Source organism: Opisthocomus hoazin, chromosome 4 (assembly GCF_030867145.1).
Source record: "Opisthocomus hoazin isolate bOpiHoa1 chromosome 4, bOpiHoa1.hap1, whole genome shotgun sequence".
NCBI lineage: Eukaryota > Metazoa > Chordata > Aves > Opisthocomiformes > Opisthocomidae > Opisthocomus > Opisthocomus hoazin.
In genome coordinates, this window is record NC_134417.1 from 91,519,429 (window position 1) to 91,534,865 (window position 15,437).

Genomic DNA, 15,437 nt, shown 5'->3' on the forward strand with positions numbered 1-15,437 from the left:
GACAATGGCAGAGCTAAAAACCAAAACATGTCAGCTCCAGCCATTGAGTCCCTTCTTTGGGCGAAGCTGTCCCACATTTGCTAACTTGTGAATCTAGAAACACCATGTAATTTCCATAGACCAGAAATCACTTATGACAAATGGAAAACCAATATAGCACATCTTCCAAAAATACTCCTCTAAGGGTAGAGCAAACACAGAACAGCTCTGCCAGCACTTTCTCACTAGAAGAAAGTTATCCAGAATGGGTAACTGTGAAATACATGAAGCATTTCTTGCTGTGTAGTCAAAAATACTGCAGCAGATGTAATTTTCTACTTCAGTTAGAACATACCTTGAACCTTTAGGGTAGCTGATGTCTTGTCTTCAGCTGCTTCACACGTGTAGGTCCCCTGATCTTCATATTCACACTTGTGAATAATGAGGCTTCTCTTATTTCCCTGGGAAATCATCCCCACTTTTTTGCTTTGCTGGAGCTCCTTCCCATCCTAGAAGGAAAAAGGCTAAACCAGATCACCATCAGCTCCTCTGCCTCTGCAGTGAGTGAAACAAACATTCATATCTCTGCTTAATTCACCTGTCTCATTGGACTTAATGGAACTGTGCTTACGGGAACGTATGCTAAAACTTAAGCATAATGTGAAGTTTTCAACTAGGAATGGCTGAAGAACATGCGTAACTTTTGGTTGATCTTAGACACCTATCTGAAGGCTGAAGGCACAGTACAGGTTTGGCAATAAGCCCCTTCAGACATCACCTTGATGAAATGCTGTTATCCTCATTTAAGGGAAGTATCAGCTCAGCCCCAAAGAAGGTACATGAAATGCCTGAGCTGATCCCCAAAATGACTGTCAGGTGCAAAGGGAATTGAGGCTTCACCTTAAATCACAGTTCCCAATAAGGCCATAAATCCTGAGTGAGAACTGTTAGGTGTGATGTAAAGCACAAGACTGCATCGCTATCAACAGCAAAGTTCACATTCTGTGCAAGAATAGAAAAGTTTCACTTTCAACCCGATAAACACGCCCAGTAAATAAATAACAGAGAGTGATGAACTGCTCAAGTGAAAGAACAGAAATACAAGAGAGCCATGCTGAGAGCTGTATAGCAAAGCTCAGACTCACATCCCCTGGAAATGAAATTAAAGGCTCCATTCGCTTCCAGAGAAGTCAGAAATTACGATACCACTATCTGTCAAATGCTGTACCTTGAACCACTTCACATCCACGTTGGGCCTGGACAGCTCACACTCAAATGTGACCTTGTCCTTCTGAGTTATGCTGACGTCTGCCAAAGGTTTGCTGATTCTCACAGGCAGTTCTGCAAAAGAGGGGAACGTACAGTTAGTGGGGAATTAGGTCTCCCGGACCATCTGGCATAAGCCATAAGGAATAGGCAGAGCCTAGCTTCCAGGCTTAATAAAGCTCATGACAACAAAATAGTGTTGTTTTGAGCACATTATCATGAATTGTTCTGTGGACAATGATGTTATAATAATCCTGCTGACATTATAAAGATATGTTACTGATGATAGTCCAGTACTTAACATCCTTTGCAGTTACAAGGAAAGCTTGTTCCTCTCTTAGAAGCTGGCTGTCTGGGTTGGGAGAAGACGACTGTGTCCCACACCAACCAGTGTCTGAGACTTTTGAGTCTGTGTACCTGTCACAGTGAGCCTCCCAGATGAATGAATGCCATCTGCTTTGAAGGAGATGAGTCCTGCATCTTCAAGAGTCACTGAGGAAAGCGTCAATGAATGTTTCTTTCCCAGGACACCAATACTGATATTCGGTGAAGGCTTCAGCCGAATGCCATCCTTCTGCCAGACCCCTTCCACGTCCTCATGTGACACCTCCACCTCGAAGGTGACAGTCCGTTTCTCAGAGACTTCGAGGGGCTGAAGACCTTTCACCAGCTTGATCTGCCTCACTGAAAAAACAAGGACAAGTTGGAGAACTCACACCAACAGCTGTGAAACAGCCTGAGGACTTCCAAAATAGATTATTTCCTTATTCCTCATGCAGGTACCTGCCATTTAATTGGTATCTGCCAATTAAAGCACCACCCTTGTGGGAAATAAAACCTGTTCATGTCCATGCCGCTAGCACAGCTGCTATTCTTAAAGTAGATGCTTTCAACTGGGACAAACAAGTCAGCCAAACACTACATCCACTGTCTATGCCAGAAATAATCTTTGAACACACAAATGAGGAGAGAGATTCCTGTGCTGGGCGAGATGGTCATCAATAACCATCAGGAAGAAACACTCTAGAATAAGATAATGCTGTTGTTCTTTACACTGGGACCAGGCTCCCTGTGCTGTACAGCAAGAAAGATGTTGCTGAAAATACTTATTCTTCAGGAATGGTTCAAGACAAAGAACATGATCAATAGAGATTAATAGAGCGTAAAGGAATAAACAATACTGTTGAGTTTTTCAACTATCATAAAATGGGATAAAACTAGAATTTCTTCCTTTCTAATGAAGAAATTTTTTACAGTGAGGGTGGTGAAACACGGGAACAGGTTGTCCAGAGAGGTAGTGGAGGCCCCATCCTTAGAATCATTGAAGCTCAGGTTGGATGGGGCTCTGAGGAACCAGATCTAGTTAAATATGTCTCTGCCTACTGCAGGGGCATTGGGCTAGATGACTTCTAAAAGTCCCTTCCAACCCTAAACATTCTATGGTTCTGTGAAAAAAAGGGAGGAAGTAGCAGAGAGAGGAGAAAGCCTTTAGTAAAAGAAAAAAAAAATCCATGACATGATGTGAAGTGCACTGACACCTTACAGATTGGGGGACAAATCATCCTTCTTTTGGGCGGATAGTACCTGTTCCCACTACAAGACAGCAGTGCCCTATCAGCCAGTAAAATGGATTTAGTGTTTAAACTTGACTAACTCTTAAAAAAAATTAAGTTCCCAACTAAAAAAAAACAACAACAAAAAACTCCTCTACAAAACCATGAATTACTCACAAAAATATTCAACTCTCTACGGGTTCCCTGGGAATATTTTGACCTTCCCGGTGCATGTTTAATAGAGATAATCCACATTCAGCCAGGATCCGAATGCAAACGTGACTAGGAGTGGGCTGAGGGCTCTGTCTGGTGGTCATGGCCCAGCCCCAGCCCCTGGGTTGAGGACGCCATGACCTCTCTGAGGTTCAAACATCTCCTGTTGGCATCTGCCCCTATGCCACATGGGGGACAACAGAGAACAAACTATTTCTCCAAAGGTCCCACAGAGGTGGTGTGAGTAGACTATGACTTTATTAAGAAGCTGAGAAGAAGCACAGTACTGTTCTCCCCAGGAGGGTGGTAGTGGACTCCATGTAATGCCAGCTCCTTATGCCTTTCCTGTCTCCTCTGCTGCTGTTATATCTGTCAGCACATTTACAGAGGAACATGCACATCTTTTGTGGGATCCTGTCTAATTCCTCTCTCAAGGAAACACACTGATTCCTCTCTCAGTCTGCTCCAAGGTCACGATCACTAAAATACAGGTTTGTCCCAATGACATGTCTTGAACCTGACAAATGAGGGAAGCACAGATGCTTCTAGGAGCTTGTTCTTTGCTTCCCAAACAAAGACAACAGCTCTCCAGGCTTTGCCTACTAGAAGTTGCATCATTCCCTGCTTTCTGAACTGATTTTGCAGTCGGTTCCTGTCCCCCTGGGGTACCTCATTTGCTAAACTGAACACAGTGTACCTACTACTCTTTAATCTTTCCCCTAGGCTGGTAGGTACTCCAACACCTCAAACAGTGAGTGGACTGAGGATCAAACTGAAATTATTCTGAGGAGATAGCAAAAGGTACTTGCAAATACATTAACTAAATAGCACAGACATTTCTAACTCAGTAAATGGCCTCCTGGATAGATCCTCACCTGGTGCTGTACGTAGGGCAAGTGCAGGGTCCTGCACCTGGGGAGGAACAACCTCATGCACCAGTACAGGCTTGGGGTGGACCTGCTGGAGAGCAGCTCTGCGGAGAGGGACCTGGGTGTCCTGGTGGACGACAGGTTAACTATGAGCCAGCAGTGTGCCCTGGCTGCCAAGAAGGCCAATGGGATCCTGGGGTGCATCAAGAAGAGTGTGGCCAGCAGGACAAGGGAGGTTCTCCTTCCCCTCTACACTGCCCTGGTGAGGCCTCATCTGGAGTACTGTGTCCAGTTCTGGGCTCCCCAGTTCAAGAAGGATGAAGAGCTACTGGAGAGAGTCCAGCGGAGGGCTACAAGGATGGTGAGGGGACTGGAGCATCTCCACTACGAGGAGAGGTTGAGGGAACTGGGCTTGTTCAGCCTGAAGAAGAGAAGGCTGCGAGGGGACCTTATAAATGCCTACAAATATCTGAACGGTGGGTGTCAGGAGGATGGGGCCAAGCTCTTTTCAGTGGTGCCCAGTGACAGGACAAGGGGTAATGGACACAAACTGAGGCACAGGAAGTTCCGTCTGAACATGAGGAGGAACTTCTTCTCTCTGAGGGTGACGGAGCACTGGAACAGGCTGCCCAGGGAGGTTGTGGAGTCTCCTTCTCTGGAGATATTCAAGACCCGCCTGGACAAGGTCCTGTGCAGCCTGCTGTAGGTGACCCTGCTTCGGCGGGGGGGTTGGACTAGATGACCCACAGAGGTCCCTTCCAACCCCTACTATTCTGTGATTCTGTGATTCTGTAGGACTGGAAAAAAAAAAATCACTTTTTCAAAGGTCTTGTCATATAGCAGAAACACTTGCAGAATGGTAGAACTTTTACAGGATTTCTTTTAATAGAAAATATTTTGTGTCCAGATATTTGAATTTTCATACTCATGTTCCCAGTATAATTTCTGCTATAATTAATTGACCTAATTATGCTTTTCCCTGCTGAAAGCTTAGAGGTATATCAGAGGAAGAACAACTTTACCCACGACCTACTTATTTAAGTCTTCCACAAACATGTCCTCGTGGTCACAACTGAAAATAGATATTCAGCCAGATATGTTATTGGTTTGAGCAGCTCAGTTGTTTTTAGGATCTCCTGGCATCTGAAGATCGGAACAGATGCTTATTTTTTGATGAAACAAATTTTATACTGGAGTAAATCGACAGATTTTCACATAGCTATTCCTTATTTACTTTTCTCTGAAAGCAATCTCAAACCAAACGGTATCAATCCAGCTTCATGTTTTTTAAAAAAAGGTCCTCTAAAATGAGTCTTCTTAACCTAAAGCTGAGCACCAAATAGTAGCAGCTCAATTCCCCCGACTGTGAGCATTTAAAGAACTTCTCCTGACCTCAATGTAAGCTCCAACACATTCTACTGAAAAGAGGCCACTTGTTTAAATGCCAAAAAGTGGAGCATAATTTTAGACTTCTACTTTTAGAGTCTTCCTTTTGCTGTAAAGCAGTGTGAGAGCTCAATGCCATCTCAGCTGGAGGACTTGGATGCAGAATACCTATAGTCTAGTGCAGATCTTGTATACGGCCCCTTTCCTGCTGCATCTCATAACCAAGGCTTGGATGATAACACACAAAAAAATACCGTGCTACAAGTGAGCTGATTCCCCTCTTTCATCATGATCCCTTCTCAGCTCACGTTGAATTTCCATCAGTGCATGAAACTATCTCAGTTCATCAACAGCAGCTGCGTGCCTGGGAAGCACAAACCAAAATCCTCTCTGTCTATCAGTATTGGAAGTTTATAAACCAGAGACATATATGTATTTATGTTTGCATGACTCACCTTGCACAAAATGCTGTTGGCAACTATCAGGACTACTCAATTACTTCTTATATAAATGCTGTTGTATCATTTTTGGTTTTACTACTTGTCTATAACAACAGCCAGTGACTAAAACCAGGTATAACTGAATCTACAGCCAACCACAGAAATATCTTGCTGGAAGGAAACTGAGTATCACCCAGAGTCTGAAAAGAAATGCTAAGGGACGCAATGTACGAAAGAGGATGGAACAGTAAACTGCCCCGTACTGCACTGCGTTCTTCCAGCACATTGTGACCACAGAAGTGCTATATTTCTGTATCTTCTCTGGACCCAGTTCATCCCATTTAACTGAGACAGTAAACTTGAATCTAGTTCTAAATCAGGATCGTAGTCACCCACAGTTCCTTGAATACTCAGAAAGACACTCCAGAAGGTACGTCTGATCCACATTCTGGAGGGTCTTTATGAGTATTCAAGGAAGTGTTTTAAGTCTTAGATGCACTGAACACTCTCTGGAGGTCTTTTTTATTTTTTTTCCTCTCTGTTGACTGAAAGCGAAGTGCTAGATTTAGGCTGCATGAATCCAAGCTGAATCTACAAGCTACTAGTGACTGTCAGTTTTTTCTAGTGCTATTCAGTTTGGAAAAAAGATGAGCAACTGCCAATAGACACAATAACTGCCCCATATCAGGATGCTAAAGTAGTGCTATTTTGACAACTGTCAGCCAGGAAGATTTTGAAAATGAAGCTGTCTTAGCAGTGCATGGAAGTGATTTGGCAAACCCTGCTCTGTATGAGACAGTCTGTCATCATTTTTTGATATCTTTGAACCCATCAGAAGACCACAATATTATAAGGTTGGAAAGACCTAGAAAAATCATCGAGCCCTTCTCTCCCAGCCGTAGAATGTGCTCAGCTCTTTACATCGTCCGAGACAGGTATTTCACTAACTTTTGCTTAAATCCATGATGGAGGGTCCAAAATCTCTCCAGACGTTCATTCAGTCATTAAAAAGCTATTTTATTGTATAACCTGAATCTTTCTCGTTGCAGTTGTAGTCCATTATTTCCTGTTGTTATTTCCACATGGAGAACAGATTGTTCCCTTCCATTTTATAACAGCCTTTTATGTACTTGAAGTCTTTTATCAAGTCCTTCCTTACCTATTATGACCTACACAGCACCAATTGGTGGCAGGGGCTTTAAGGACTATTTTGTCTGTAAGTGCTTAAATCCTGTCTTCATCTATCCTGTAACAATCATGACAAAAGGATGTATGGAAAAGGACAGATGTACAGGGCTACAGCTGAGACACCATTAGCTTACTTGAAAGGGCAGCACCCTCAGATAGCAGATTTGCTCTTGTAGTGTTTTTAACCCTGACTGAATATAAAGAGACATTCTGAAAGAGGGGGATTGCAGAGAAGAATTAGGGCAATGGATGTCTTCAGAAAGAGCGGTTTTCTAAAAGCCATACAAAGGAAAAAACAGAGTGTACCAAAGAGTGAGAAATCTCGTAGAATCATAGAATGGTTTGGGTTGGAAGGGAGCTTATAGATCCTCTAGTTCCACCCCCCCTGCCTTAGGGACACCTTCCAGTACCAGGTGACCAGTACCTTTGGCCAGGTTGCTCAAAGCCCCATCCAACCCGGCCTTGAACACTTCCACTTTAGAGGAAGGAGAGGAATCAGCCAAGAAGCTTAATGGTCAACAGCATGACTGAAAGGTGGTGGGGTGAGATGGAGGCAACAAGAATCAGCCAGCTGTTCTCTGTTTACTGCCCTTGCTTTCACCTCCTCTCAGCCATTTGGTTGGTGGCTGAGCCCATGGTTGTGTCCTCGTGTCCCCATGGCAGGTGTGGGTGGCAGTGGCTGTTAGGATAACGGAAGAGACCAGAATCCATCCCCAAACCCTGTCCAGGGTATTTATAGAACTGGAGATCATTCAGCTTACTTTCCACATTGATCTTGGCTTGGGTCTTGTCATCAGGACTCTCACAGCAGTAGAAGCCCCTGTCTGCAAAGGAGATGTCCTTAACCACCAAGGTATGCTTCGTTCCTTCAGCTTTGATCTCAATTTTTTCACTGGGCTTCAATATGATGCTGTTCCTCATCCACTTCACCTGTGCAGGCTTGGTCAGCTCTACCTCCAAGGTCACTGTGTCCCTCTCTTCAACTGTTCTGGGCTCCAGTTTCTTCTTGAATGAAATTGAGGCCTCTGGCAAAAGAGAAGAAATATTAGTAAGAATGTAGAGGATGAAGAAAACAGGCTTTCAGAGAAAATTAAAATGGTAGCTCAGATATCTCCAGTCTGAATGCATTCTGGGCATCTGTATTTAATGATGCAAAAGCAGAATTTCCCTACTGCTAACATAATTAGTCAGAGGGAAGGCCACACAAAACACCATAGGTCATGGCATCAGTGACAGCCTGTCAAAGGGACATTATCGCCTCCTACCTCGGACTCTGAGATTGACTGTGCTCTCTACACCCTCAGCATTGGCAGTGATTTCAGCTGCATCTTCCAGTGTCAGATCAGTGATGGTGAGGCTGTGGTTGGTGTCCTTCTGCGAGATCACATACTTCTTGCTGGCTTCAATCTTGATACCATTCCTGAGCCAAGTGACCACGGCATCACTGGGAGAGACGGTGCACTTGAACACAGCCTCTTTTCCTTCCTCAGAGACCACGTTGTTGAGACTCGTAACGAATTTCACCACTCTGGGAGCTGATGGATAGGAACACAACATTTAGGAGCATATCTTCGAGACATAGCATAAACACCTTCAAAGAGCCAAAGGCTTTGATGAGTTTATTGGAAGCATTGATTTTTACTACTTGCAGTAAGTGATCACAATAATGGGTCATCATATTTACCGTTTCTGAGTAAGTTTTGTGTATAAAGATCCCAGAAGAAAGAGGCAAATAAAGAGGGGGGAAAATACCATCTTAGATTTGGGATACTTAATTGCAGCCTCAAATGCAATATGAAGGCCGATTTGCCCACATATTATGAGACTTGAACAAAACAGGTCTCAAAATCGTGGTGTTCTTCACAAACAGAGGTTCCGCTGATGCTGAGAGAGGAAGTGGAGTTTCGTGTTTTGCTGCCAACACAGGCGACAGCACAAACACATGAGCAAACTCAGCTTTGTAGGGTTGTAACAACTGAGGACAAAACGCAAGGATCCCTCCACCTTGTCACCATGCAGTCGTAGAGACATACCTTTGGGGGTGATGGTAATGCTGCTCTTGTCATCTCTGGACTCGCAGGAGTATTCTCCTTCATCCTCAGCCCGGATCCCTGATATTGTCAGTGTTCGCTTGACCCCCTCCTCATGAATCTGGAAACGCTTGCTGGGCTTGATCTGAACTCCATTCCTGCGCCACACCACTTTCCCTCTGGTGTGGCTCACGTCACAGGTCAAAGAGACGCTGCCTCCAATCTCAGCATTAACAGCTTCAAGTTTTTTGGCAAACTTCACTGGGATTTCTGAGATGCAGAAGGAGGTAAAATGACGAGAAAGGAAAAGATAAGAAACCTGTTCTAAGAAACTGTCTCTGGCCAACTTTTAAAGAAAAAAAAAAAAAAAAACAAAACAAAAAAAAAAAAAAAAAAAAAACCAGAAAAAAAACCACCCCAAAACCCAGCAGATTTGAGGATCAGTGTAGAGACAAATAAACCAGAAAGGTGGTGATTTACGGAGATTCCTCTGACATGGAATTTTAATACAATTCTAATTCTGTAAAGCAAGAACAGTGCCATTAAACAGGATTGGGTTTTGCCTTCCGTTCTTTCTAATTTCATACCCGATGAGAACACGTGGTGCTTTTACATCAGAGCCTGATTTGCCTGACTAAATGTAAAAATCCTTATGGATGTACAAGCTCCAGCCACTTGTATCTCTTCTGTCTCTGGAGACACAGTCAACAGAGTCAGTGAAATCCAGGGTGTGATTTCTTTCATCCTTAAGGAGATATTTCAATAGGTCGGATGTATCGTGACCTGTTAGCAACCACTCCTCTGCACTGACTCCAAAGGGAGCTGAGGGGGTGAGTTTCAGCTGCAGACATCTCCAGTGTGGGTGTCTGAAGAGAAAGGAACAGGCCTTTGTTCTGGGACATCACCTCTCTCATCTCCATCTGTGGAGCAGCTGTACTTTATCCTTCCTGTCAATTCATAGTCTTAGCCCTGACTAGGGAATGGCAACCTAAGTGCACCATGCCAAAAACAGAGGGATGGTAAAAACTGGTTCCAAAACTGGGTATTTGGAAGCAGAACAACTTTGCTGGCCCATGGTGAGGCAGCCACTGCAGCCACAACAGCCATTCAAGCCTTCAGGTTGGAACAGTTTTAGAGAGAGTATGGACTTCACCTCCATCCTACCATGACGGAAACGTAGCTGTTGGGTTGGGACACCTGCGCGCTGCTCTCTGCTCACCTTTCACCTGTACTTTGAATTCCTGCTTGTCATTCTTTGTCTGGCAAATGTACACAGCTGTGTCTGTGCTCTCAGCCAGGTTCACCGTCAGGGTCCTGGATGCCCCCTCACTCTTGATTTCATATTTCTTGCTCGCCTTGATTTCTGTTCCATCCTTGAACCACTTTACTGCAGCAGTTTCAGGCGTTACTGAAGTAGTCAGTGTGATGCTTTCATGTTCTTGAACAATGAGAGGCTCTTTCTGGACAATTTTCTTTTCAAATTTAGCCTCTGGTTCTAGGAAAGATATTAAGATAGGAAAAACTAATAACTTCAATCTCAAATCCTTAACACAATGATTTTCTATTATTCAGTCTTCATGACTCACAACACCAGCTCATCTATAATCTGTAAAAACCCAGGGAATATGGCTGAATATTTGTGGCTGGTGTAATCATTTATTGAGTGGGAAGAAAGAAAATGATCTGTCAGGCAACCCAGAGCTTCTGCTTAGAAGAGAAGAAAAGGAAAGAAAACGCAAATATACATTTTATCCGCTGCCCACAAAAAGCTTGTTTCTTAGAAGTATAATGATCTGTATAATCATATACCTGTCCCATTTTCAGAATTTTAGATCTCATTAAGAGGAAAAATTAATATGCTAAACCTGAATTTGTGGCTTATTTTCTTTTCCGCTTGCTCTATTCCCTTTCTCTTGACTTCTTCTCTGTCTTGTACAATGTTTTGCCACAAAACCAGGCAGTTTTGGGACGCACACAGAAGCAGACCAGCTTTTCTTTGTCACCTTTCTCCGTAGCTCTATTTCTGCTCTTCAAAATCTCCCACTTCTACTTTCAGCTCCCCACCACTTAAAAGGGTTGGGCAAAGCGGTGTGTGAAGGAGACATTAAATAAAAAACTATGTAGCATTTCCATAGCCAGAAAAAAGTCCCCAGTCAGATTTCCCACCTCCACACCGCTAGATTCAAAAGGTCAAATTAATGCATAATGTGGTGGGAAAATGGTGGCTACACTATGGCCACCAGGTAGGGAATATCTGGTTTTCTTATAAGCCACAGAAAGAGCTGCTTAGGTGAGTCCTCACCAGTTGGTTCTAATTTGAAGGTCAGCTTCTGGCCTGCAGCCTCACAGATGTATTCTCCAGCGTCTTTCTTCTCCAGCTGCTCTATAACTAGGCGCCGGGTTTTTCCTGCAATTTCTAGTTTGAATTTTCTAGAGGAAATGAGCAGTTTTCCATCCTTGTACCATTTCACTTCGGTTGCATCCTGTGCTACCTCACAGCTGAGAGTGGCACTTTCTGTGAGGGCAGCCTTCACCTCCTTCTGGACCTTTTCCTGGTTTATAAATGCAGGTTTCGGCTCTGAATGCAGAAAAGGAAGAAAATATTGATTGAAGGATTACAATTACATCAGTGTTACAGATTTCTGTGTAGACATTTGGAAAATATTTAGGTTGCTACTTGCCAAAATCAATTGACTTCACTGGGCAATATCTACCCTTCTGGGTGACCCAAATTCAAAGTGGAAACCAGGGAAGCAAGAGCTTAGGAACGAAGAGGACTAAGAGGGTCCTTGACATCAGTCCTATGGTTCCAAGCCACCACGCAAAAAACATTAAATTTAAACATTCCCAAAGAACATCTTGTCCTGCATATCACCAAAAGCTCACAAATTCCTTTCACTCAAGACATATAGTGAAAGACCAAGGTCACAAACACAGCACTGTGGGCTTCTGGAACAGACTCTAGTCTGAGCCACGGTCTCTTCCACTGTCACAAATGTGACTATAGTGCTCAGGTAGACCAGGATCAGGGCTGCCAAAGTACCCAAGGTTGTTTGCAGCGTCAACATTCCCTTTAGCATCACATGCTTAAAGCTCTTTGGGCACAAAAAGACCAACTGCTGCGAGTCTTTCATGACAAAGGGACATTCAGCACCTGGCAGAATTAGTAAGGCATCTCAGCAGGCTTAGAACTCAAGCAGACAACAGCACAAATTCAGAAAAACATGCTGAGTTTTCAAACTATCTTGCTGAGTGCTGTTGCCAAAATTGTGAATGACCAAGCATATTCCAGCCTCTCAGTTTTCAGAAATGGAATCATAAGTCTAACAAGGAATGGATTTATGAATGGCTCTTTCCTTTCAAGAGCTTCATTGCACAAGAATCATCCTTTGGGATACCAGAAATGGGAGAGACCTAAATAATAATATGTTGATTATTATTTCTATTATATTTATATCTGCAATTATTATATAGACAGACTTAAGAACAAGATAGGCCTTTATGCCATGCTAGAGCCAAATACTCCCATTTCTAGAAGTCCAAGCAATCAAGTACAGAAAAATCAGGTGAACCCTACAGGGTGCAACAAAGCCCAGACTATTGTAACTGAGTGGTTGTGTAATAATTATTACAGGTATTACTTCATTATCCTCTACTGAAATTTGGACAAGATATATCTCACCTGTGATGTCAACCTTGAAGGTCAGTTTCTGGCCACCAGCCTCGCAGGTGTACTCCCCAGCATCTTTCTTCTCCACCTGACCCACCACCAGGCGACGCGATTTGCCCTCCGACTCCACCTTGAACTTCTTGCTCGAGGTGATCAGTTTGCCCTCCTTGTACCATTTCACATCGGTCTTCTCCTGGGCCACCTCGCAGCTCAGCGTGGCATTTTCTGTTAGTGCAGCTCTCACCTCCTTCTGGACCTTGTCCTTGTTTGTAAACACAACTTCGGGCTCTGAAAAGAGAGAGCAATTCAGAGTGTCTCTAAGATAAGATGTTGCGTGATCCTGTTATCATGGTCTACCGGTAACACTGGAAATCAAGCCTCTGATTCGACAATACATATCTAAAAGTAATGGTAAAACATTCACACTACTTTGTGGTAAGTCTTTGTGTTTTGTTTTCGATTTTGAGTGCAGGCATCAGGTAGACACGCTACCACTCTCCACCAGGACCCTGCTCTGAAGTGCACTGAGAATCAGCTGCCTGGCAGAGTTGTTCTGATTGCACGAACATATTGGGATGGAGCTGTACAATCAGTATTTTCCTTTTCAGGTCCCTGATCCTACAGAGATGAGTAGCTTCCGAAGTTTTTCAAGGATGGAGCGCTCTGTCTTAAAGATTTTATAATGTTTTATATAGAAGATATACAATAATACACATTTTCCTCAATATTCCAGAAAAAGGAAGGCCAGCCTAAAGAATCTTCTCTTACCTGTGACAATAATCTTGAAGGTCAGTTTCTGGCCAGCAGCCTCACAGGTGTACTCCCCAGCATCTTTCTTCTCCACCTGACCCACCACCAGGCGACGCGATTTGCCCTCCGACTCCACCTTGAACTTCTTGCTCGAGGTGATCATTTTCCCCTCCTTGTACCATTTCACATCGGTCTTCTCCTGGGCCACTTCGCAGCTCAGCATCGCATTTTCTGACAGTACAGCTTTTACCTCCTTCTGGATTTTGTCCTTGTTTGTAAACACAACTTCTGGCTCTGAAAAGAGAGAGCAATTCAGAGCATCTCCAAGATACGATGTTGCACGATTCTGTTATCACAGCCTACAAGTAACATTGGAAACCAAGCTTCTGATTTGACAATATACATCTGTAGCTATTAGAAGAACATGAAAACTGTTTTGTGGTGAGATTTTTGTGGCTTGTTTTGTTTTTAAAAGAAGATTTTCGCTGCTTTTTTACAAATCACACTAAGAATAGTATATTTATGTCAGCAAGCTAGGACATCATCTGCATCATTTCCAAGAGCACTGTAAGGCTGGCCCCAGCCAAGGCAATATGCTTTTTGGTTGAAGTTGACACCAACTAATGGATTCCTGCTGGGAGGAACTGTCCCTTACAGTGTCACAGCCCCATATTGTTGATTGCTTTTGTTCCTAATACCTGTGTCTGCTGCCACTACTGTCCTGTTGGCCCTAGATAACTTTCTTCAGTGCAAAGAGTGCTAAGACCAGGACTTACTTGTTCTGGCCTGTGTTCTTACCTCCCATGCAACCTTGAGAATAGCCCAGCCCATCTCACATTCTTACATCCAAATGGTGAAATCCCCTTATTCTCCAGCCTACAGATTAGTGAGCCGACTTCCAAGAGCATCAGGAGGCAGGGAGGGTGTTGGAATGCTAAATCCGTTCTCCCACTCCACAGCCCCACTAGGGCGATGCATCTCAAATGAGTCTCCATGACACCTTCTTTCTCTAGTTGACATTTCCCTGATGCCTTAGAGACCTCAACATGTATCAAGCCTTACTGTCATATTCAACCCCCAGGATGAAATGAGCTCTACCAAGAGAAAGAAGAGCACAGACATCAGGCAGACACCCTACACTCTCCACCAGGAACCTCCTCTGAAGTGCACTGAGAATCCGCTGCCTTGCAGCGTTGTTCTCGTTGTACCAACTTGCTGGAATGGAGATGTGCAATCAGTATTTTCCTCTTCATGGCCCTGTGGCTACATAGATAGGTAGCTCCAAAGTTTTCAAGGACAGAGCTCCTCATCTTAAAGATTTTATAAAAAGTTTTGCAGAGAAGATATAAAGAGAACTATATTTGTAGATCTTCGTCCCATTTCTCGATTAGAGCCACACCATCTCAGTGATGTTCTCCAAAAATTTGAAGCATAACAGGAAAAATTCTTATGAAATAAATTTCTTTTTTTTAAATATACCAGAAATAGGAAGAATGGGAGAAAAATTTTCTCTCACCTGTGACATCAATCTTGAAAGTCAGCTTTTGTCCCCCAGCCTCACAGGTGTACTCCCCAGCATCTTTCTTCTCCACCTGACTCACCACCAGGCGACGCGATTTGCCCTCTGACTCCACCTTGAACTTCTTGCTCGAGGTGATCAGTTTCCCCTCCTTGTACCATTTCACATCGGTCTTCTCCTGGGACACCTCACAGCTCAGTGTGGCATTTTCTGTTAGTGCAGCTTTTACCTCTTTCTGCACCTTCTCTTTGTTGATAAAAGCATCTTCTGGCTCTGGAATTAAGGGTACAGGGACAGAAGATTAATCTTTCACATACACGCCTTTTCTAAATGTGCACATCAGCCTTTGGATTGTGGTACTAAAGATGGATTTCACCATTCATGTTCACTGCCTCCACTGTCAGCTGGATGTTAATATTTGAATTACATCGAATGCCGGTGAAGGACTCCTTTACTGGTAGTCCAAGACAGCTTAGATGGCCCCAAAGTTGCTTTCATTTCCACCACTATCACTCTCTAAAATCTGCAGACAAGAAGTTTGCATATCCCAGTGTCCTGCAGCACACCAATGCAT

At 43.6% G+C, this 15,437-nt stretch overlaps 1 protein-coding gene across 20 annotated transcripts in view; it reads right to left on the bottom strand.

Moving 5' to 3' along the window:
* Positions 1-15,437, bottom strand: part of OBSCN (obscurin, cytoskeletal calmodulin and titin-interacting RhoGEF) — a 202,913-nt gene that overhangs the window by 135,963 nt on the left and 51,513 nt on the right. For all 20 annotated transcript variants that reach the window (XM_075419909.1, XM_075419905.1, XM_075419919.1 and 17 more), the window contains exons 16-26: positions 14,861-15,136; positions 13,363-13,638; positions 12,607-12,882; positions 11,227-11,502; positions 10,144-10,419; positions 8,928-9,194; positions 8,160-8,429; positions 7,656-7,919; positions 1,663-1,929; positions 1,208-1,320; positions 335-488 (exon numbers count right to left, since the gene is read on the bottom strand). In XM_075419909.1, the coding sequence (XP_075276024.1) occupies positions 335-488; positions 1,208-1,320; positions 1,663-1,929; positions 7,656-7,919; positions 8,160-8,429; positions 8,928-9,194; positions 10,144-10,419; positions 11,227-11,502; positions 12,607-12,882; positions 13,363-13,638; positions 14,861-15,136 (2,715 nt within the window). The remainder of the gene's footprint in view (positions 1-334; positions 489-1,207; positions 1,321-1,662; positions 1,930-7,655; positions 7,920-8,159; positions 8,430-8,927; positions 9,195-10,143; positions 10,420-11,226; positions 11,503-12,606; positions 12,883-13,362; positions 13,639-14,860; positions 15,137-15,437) is intronic.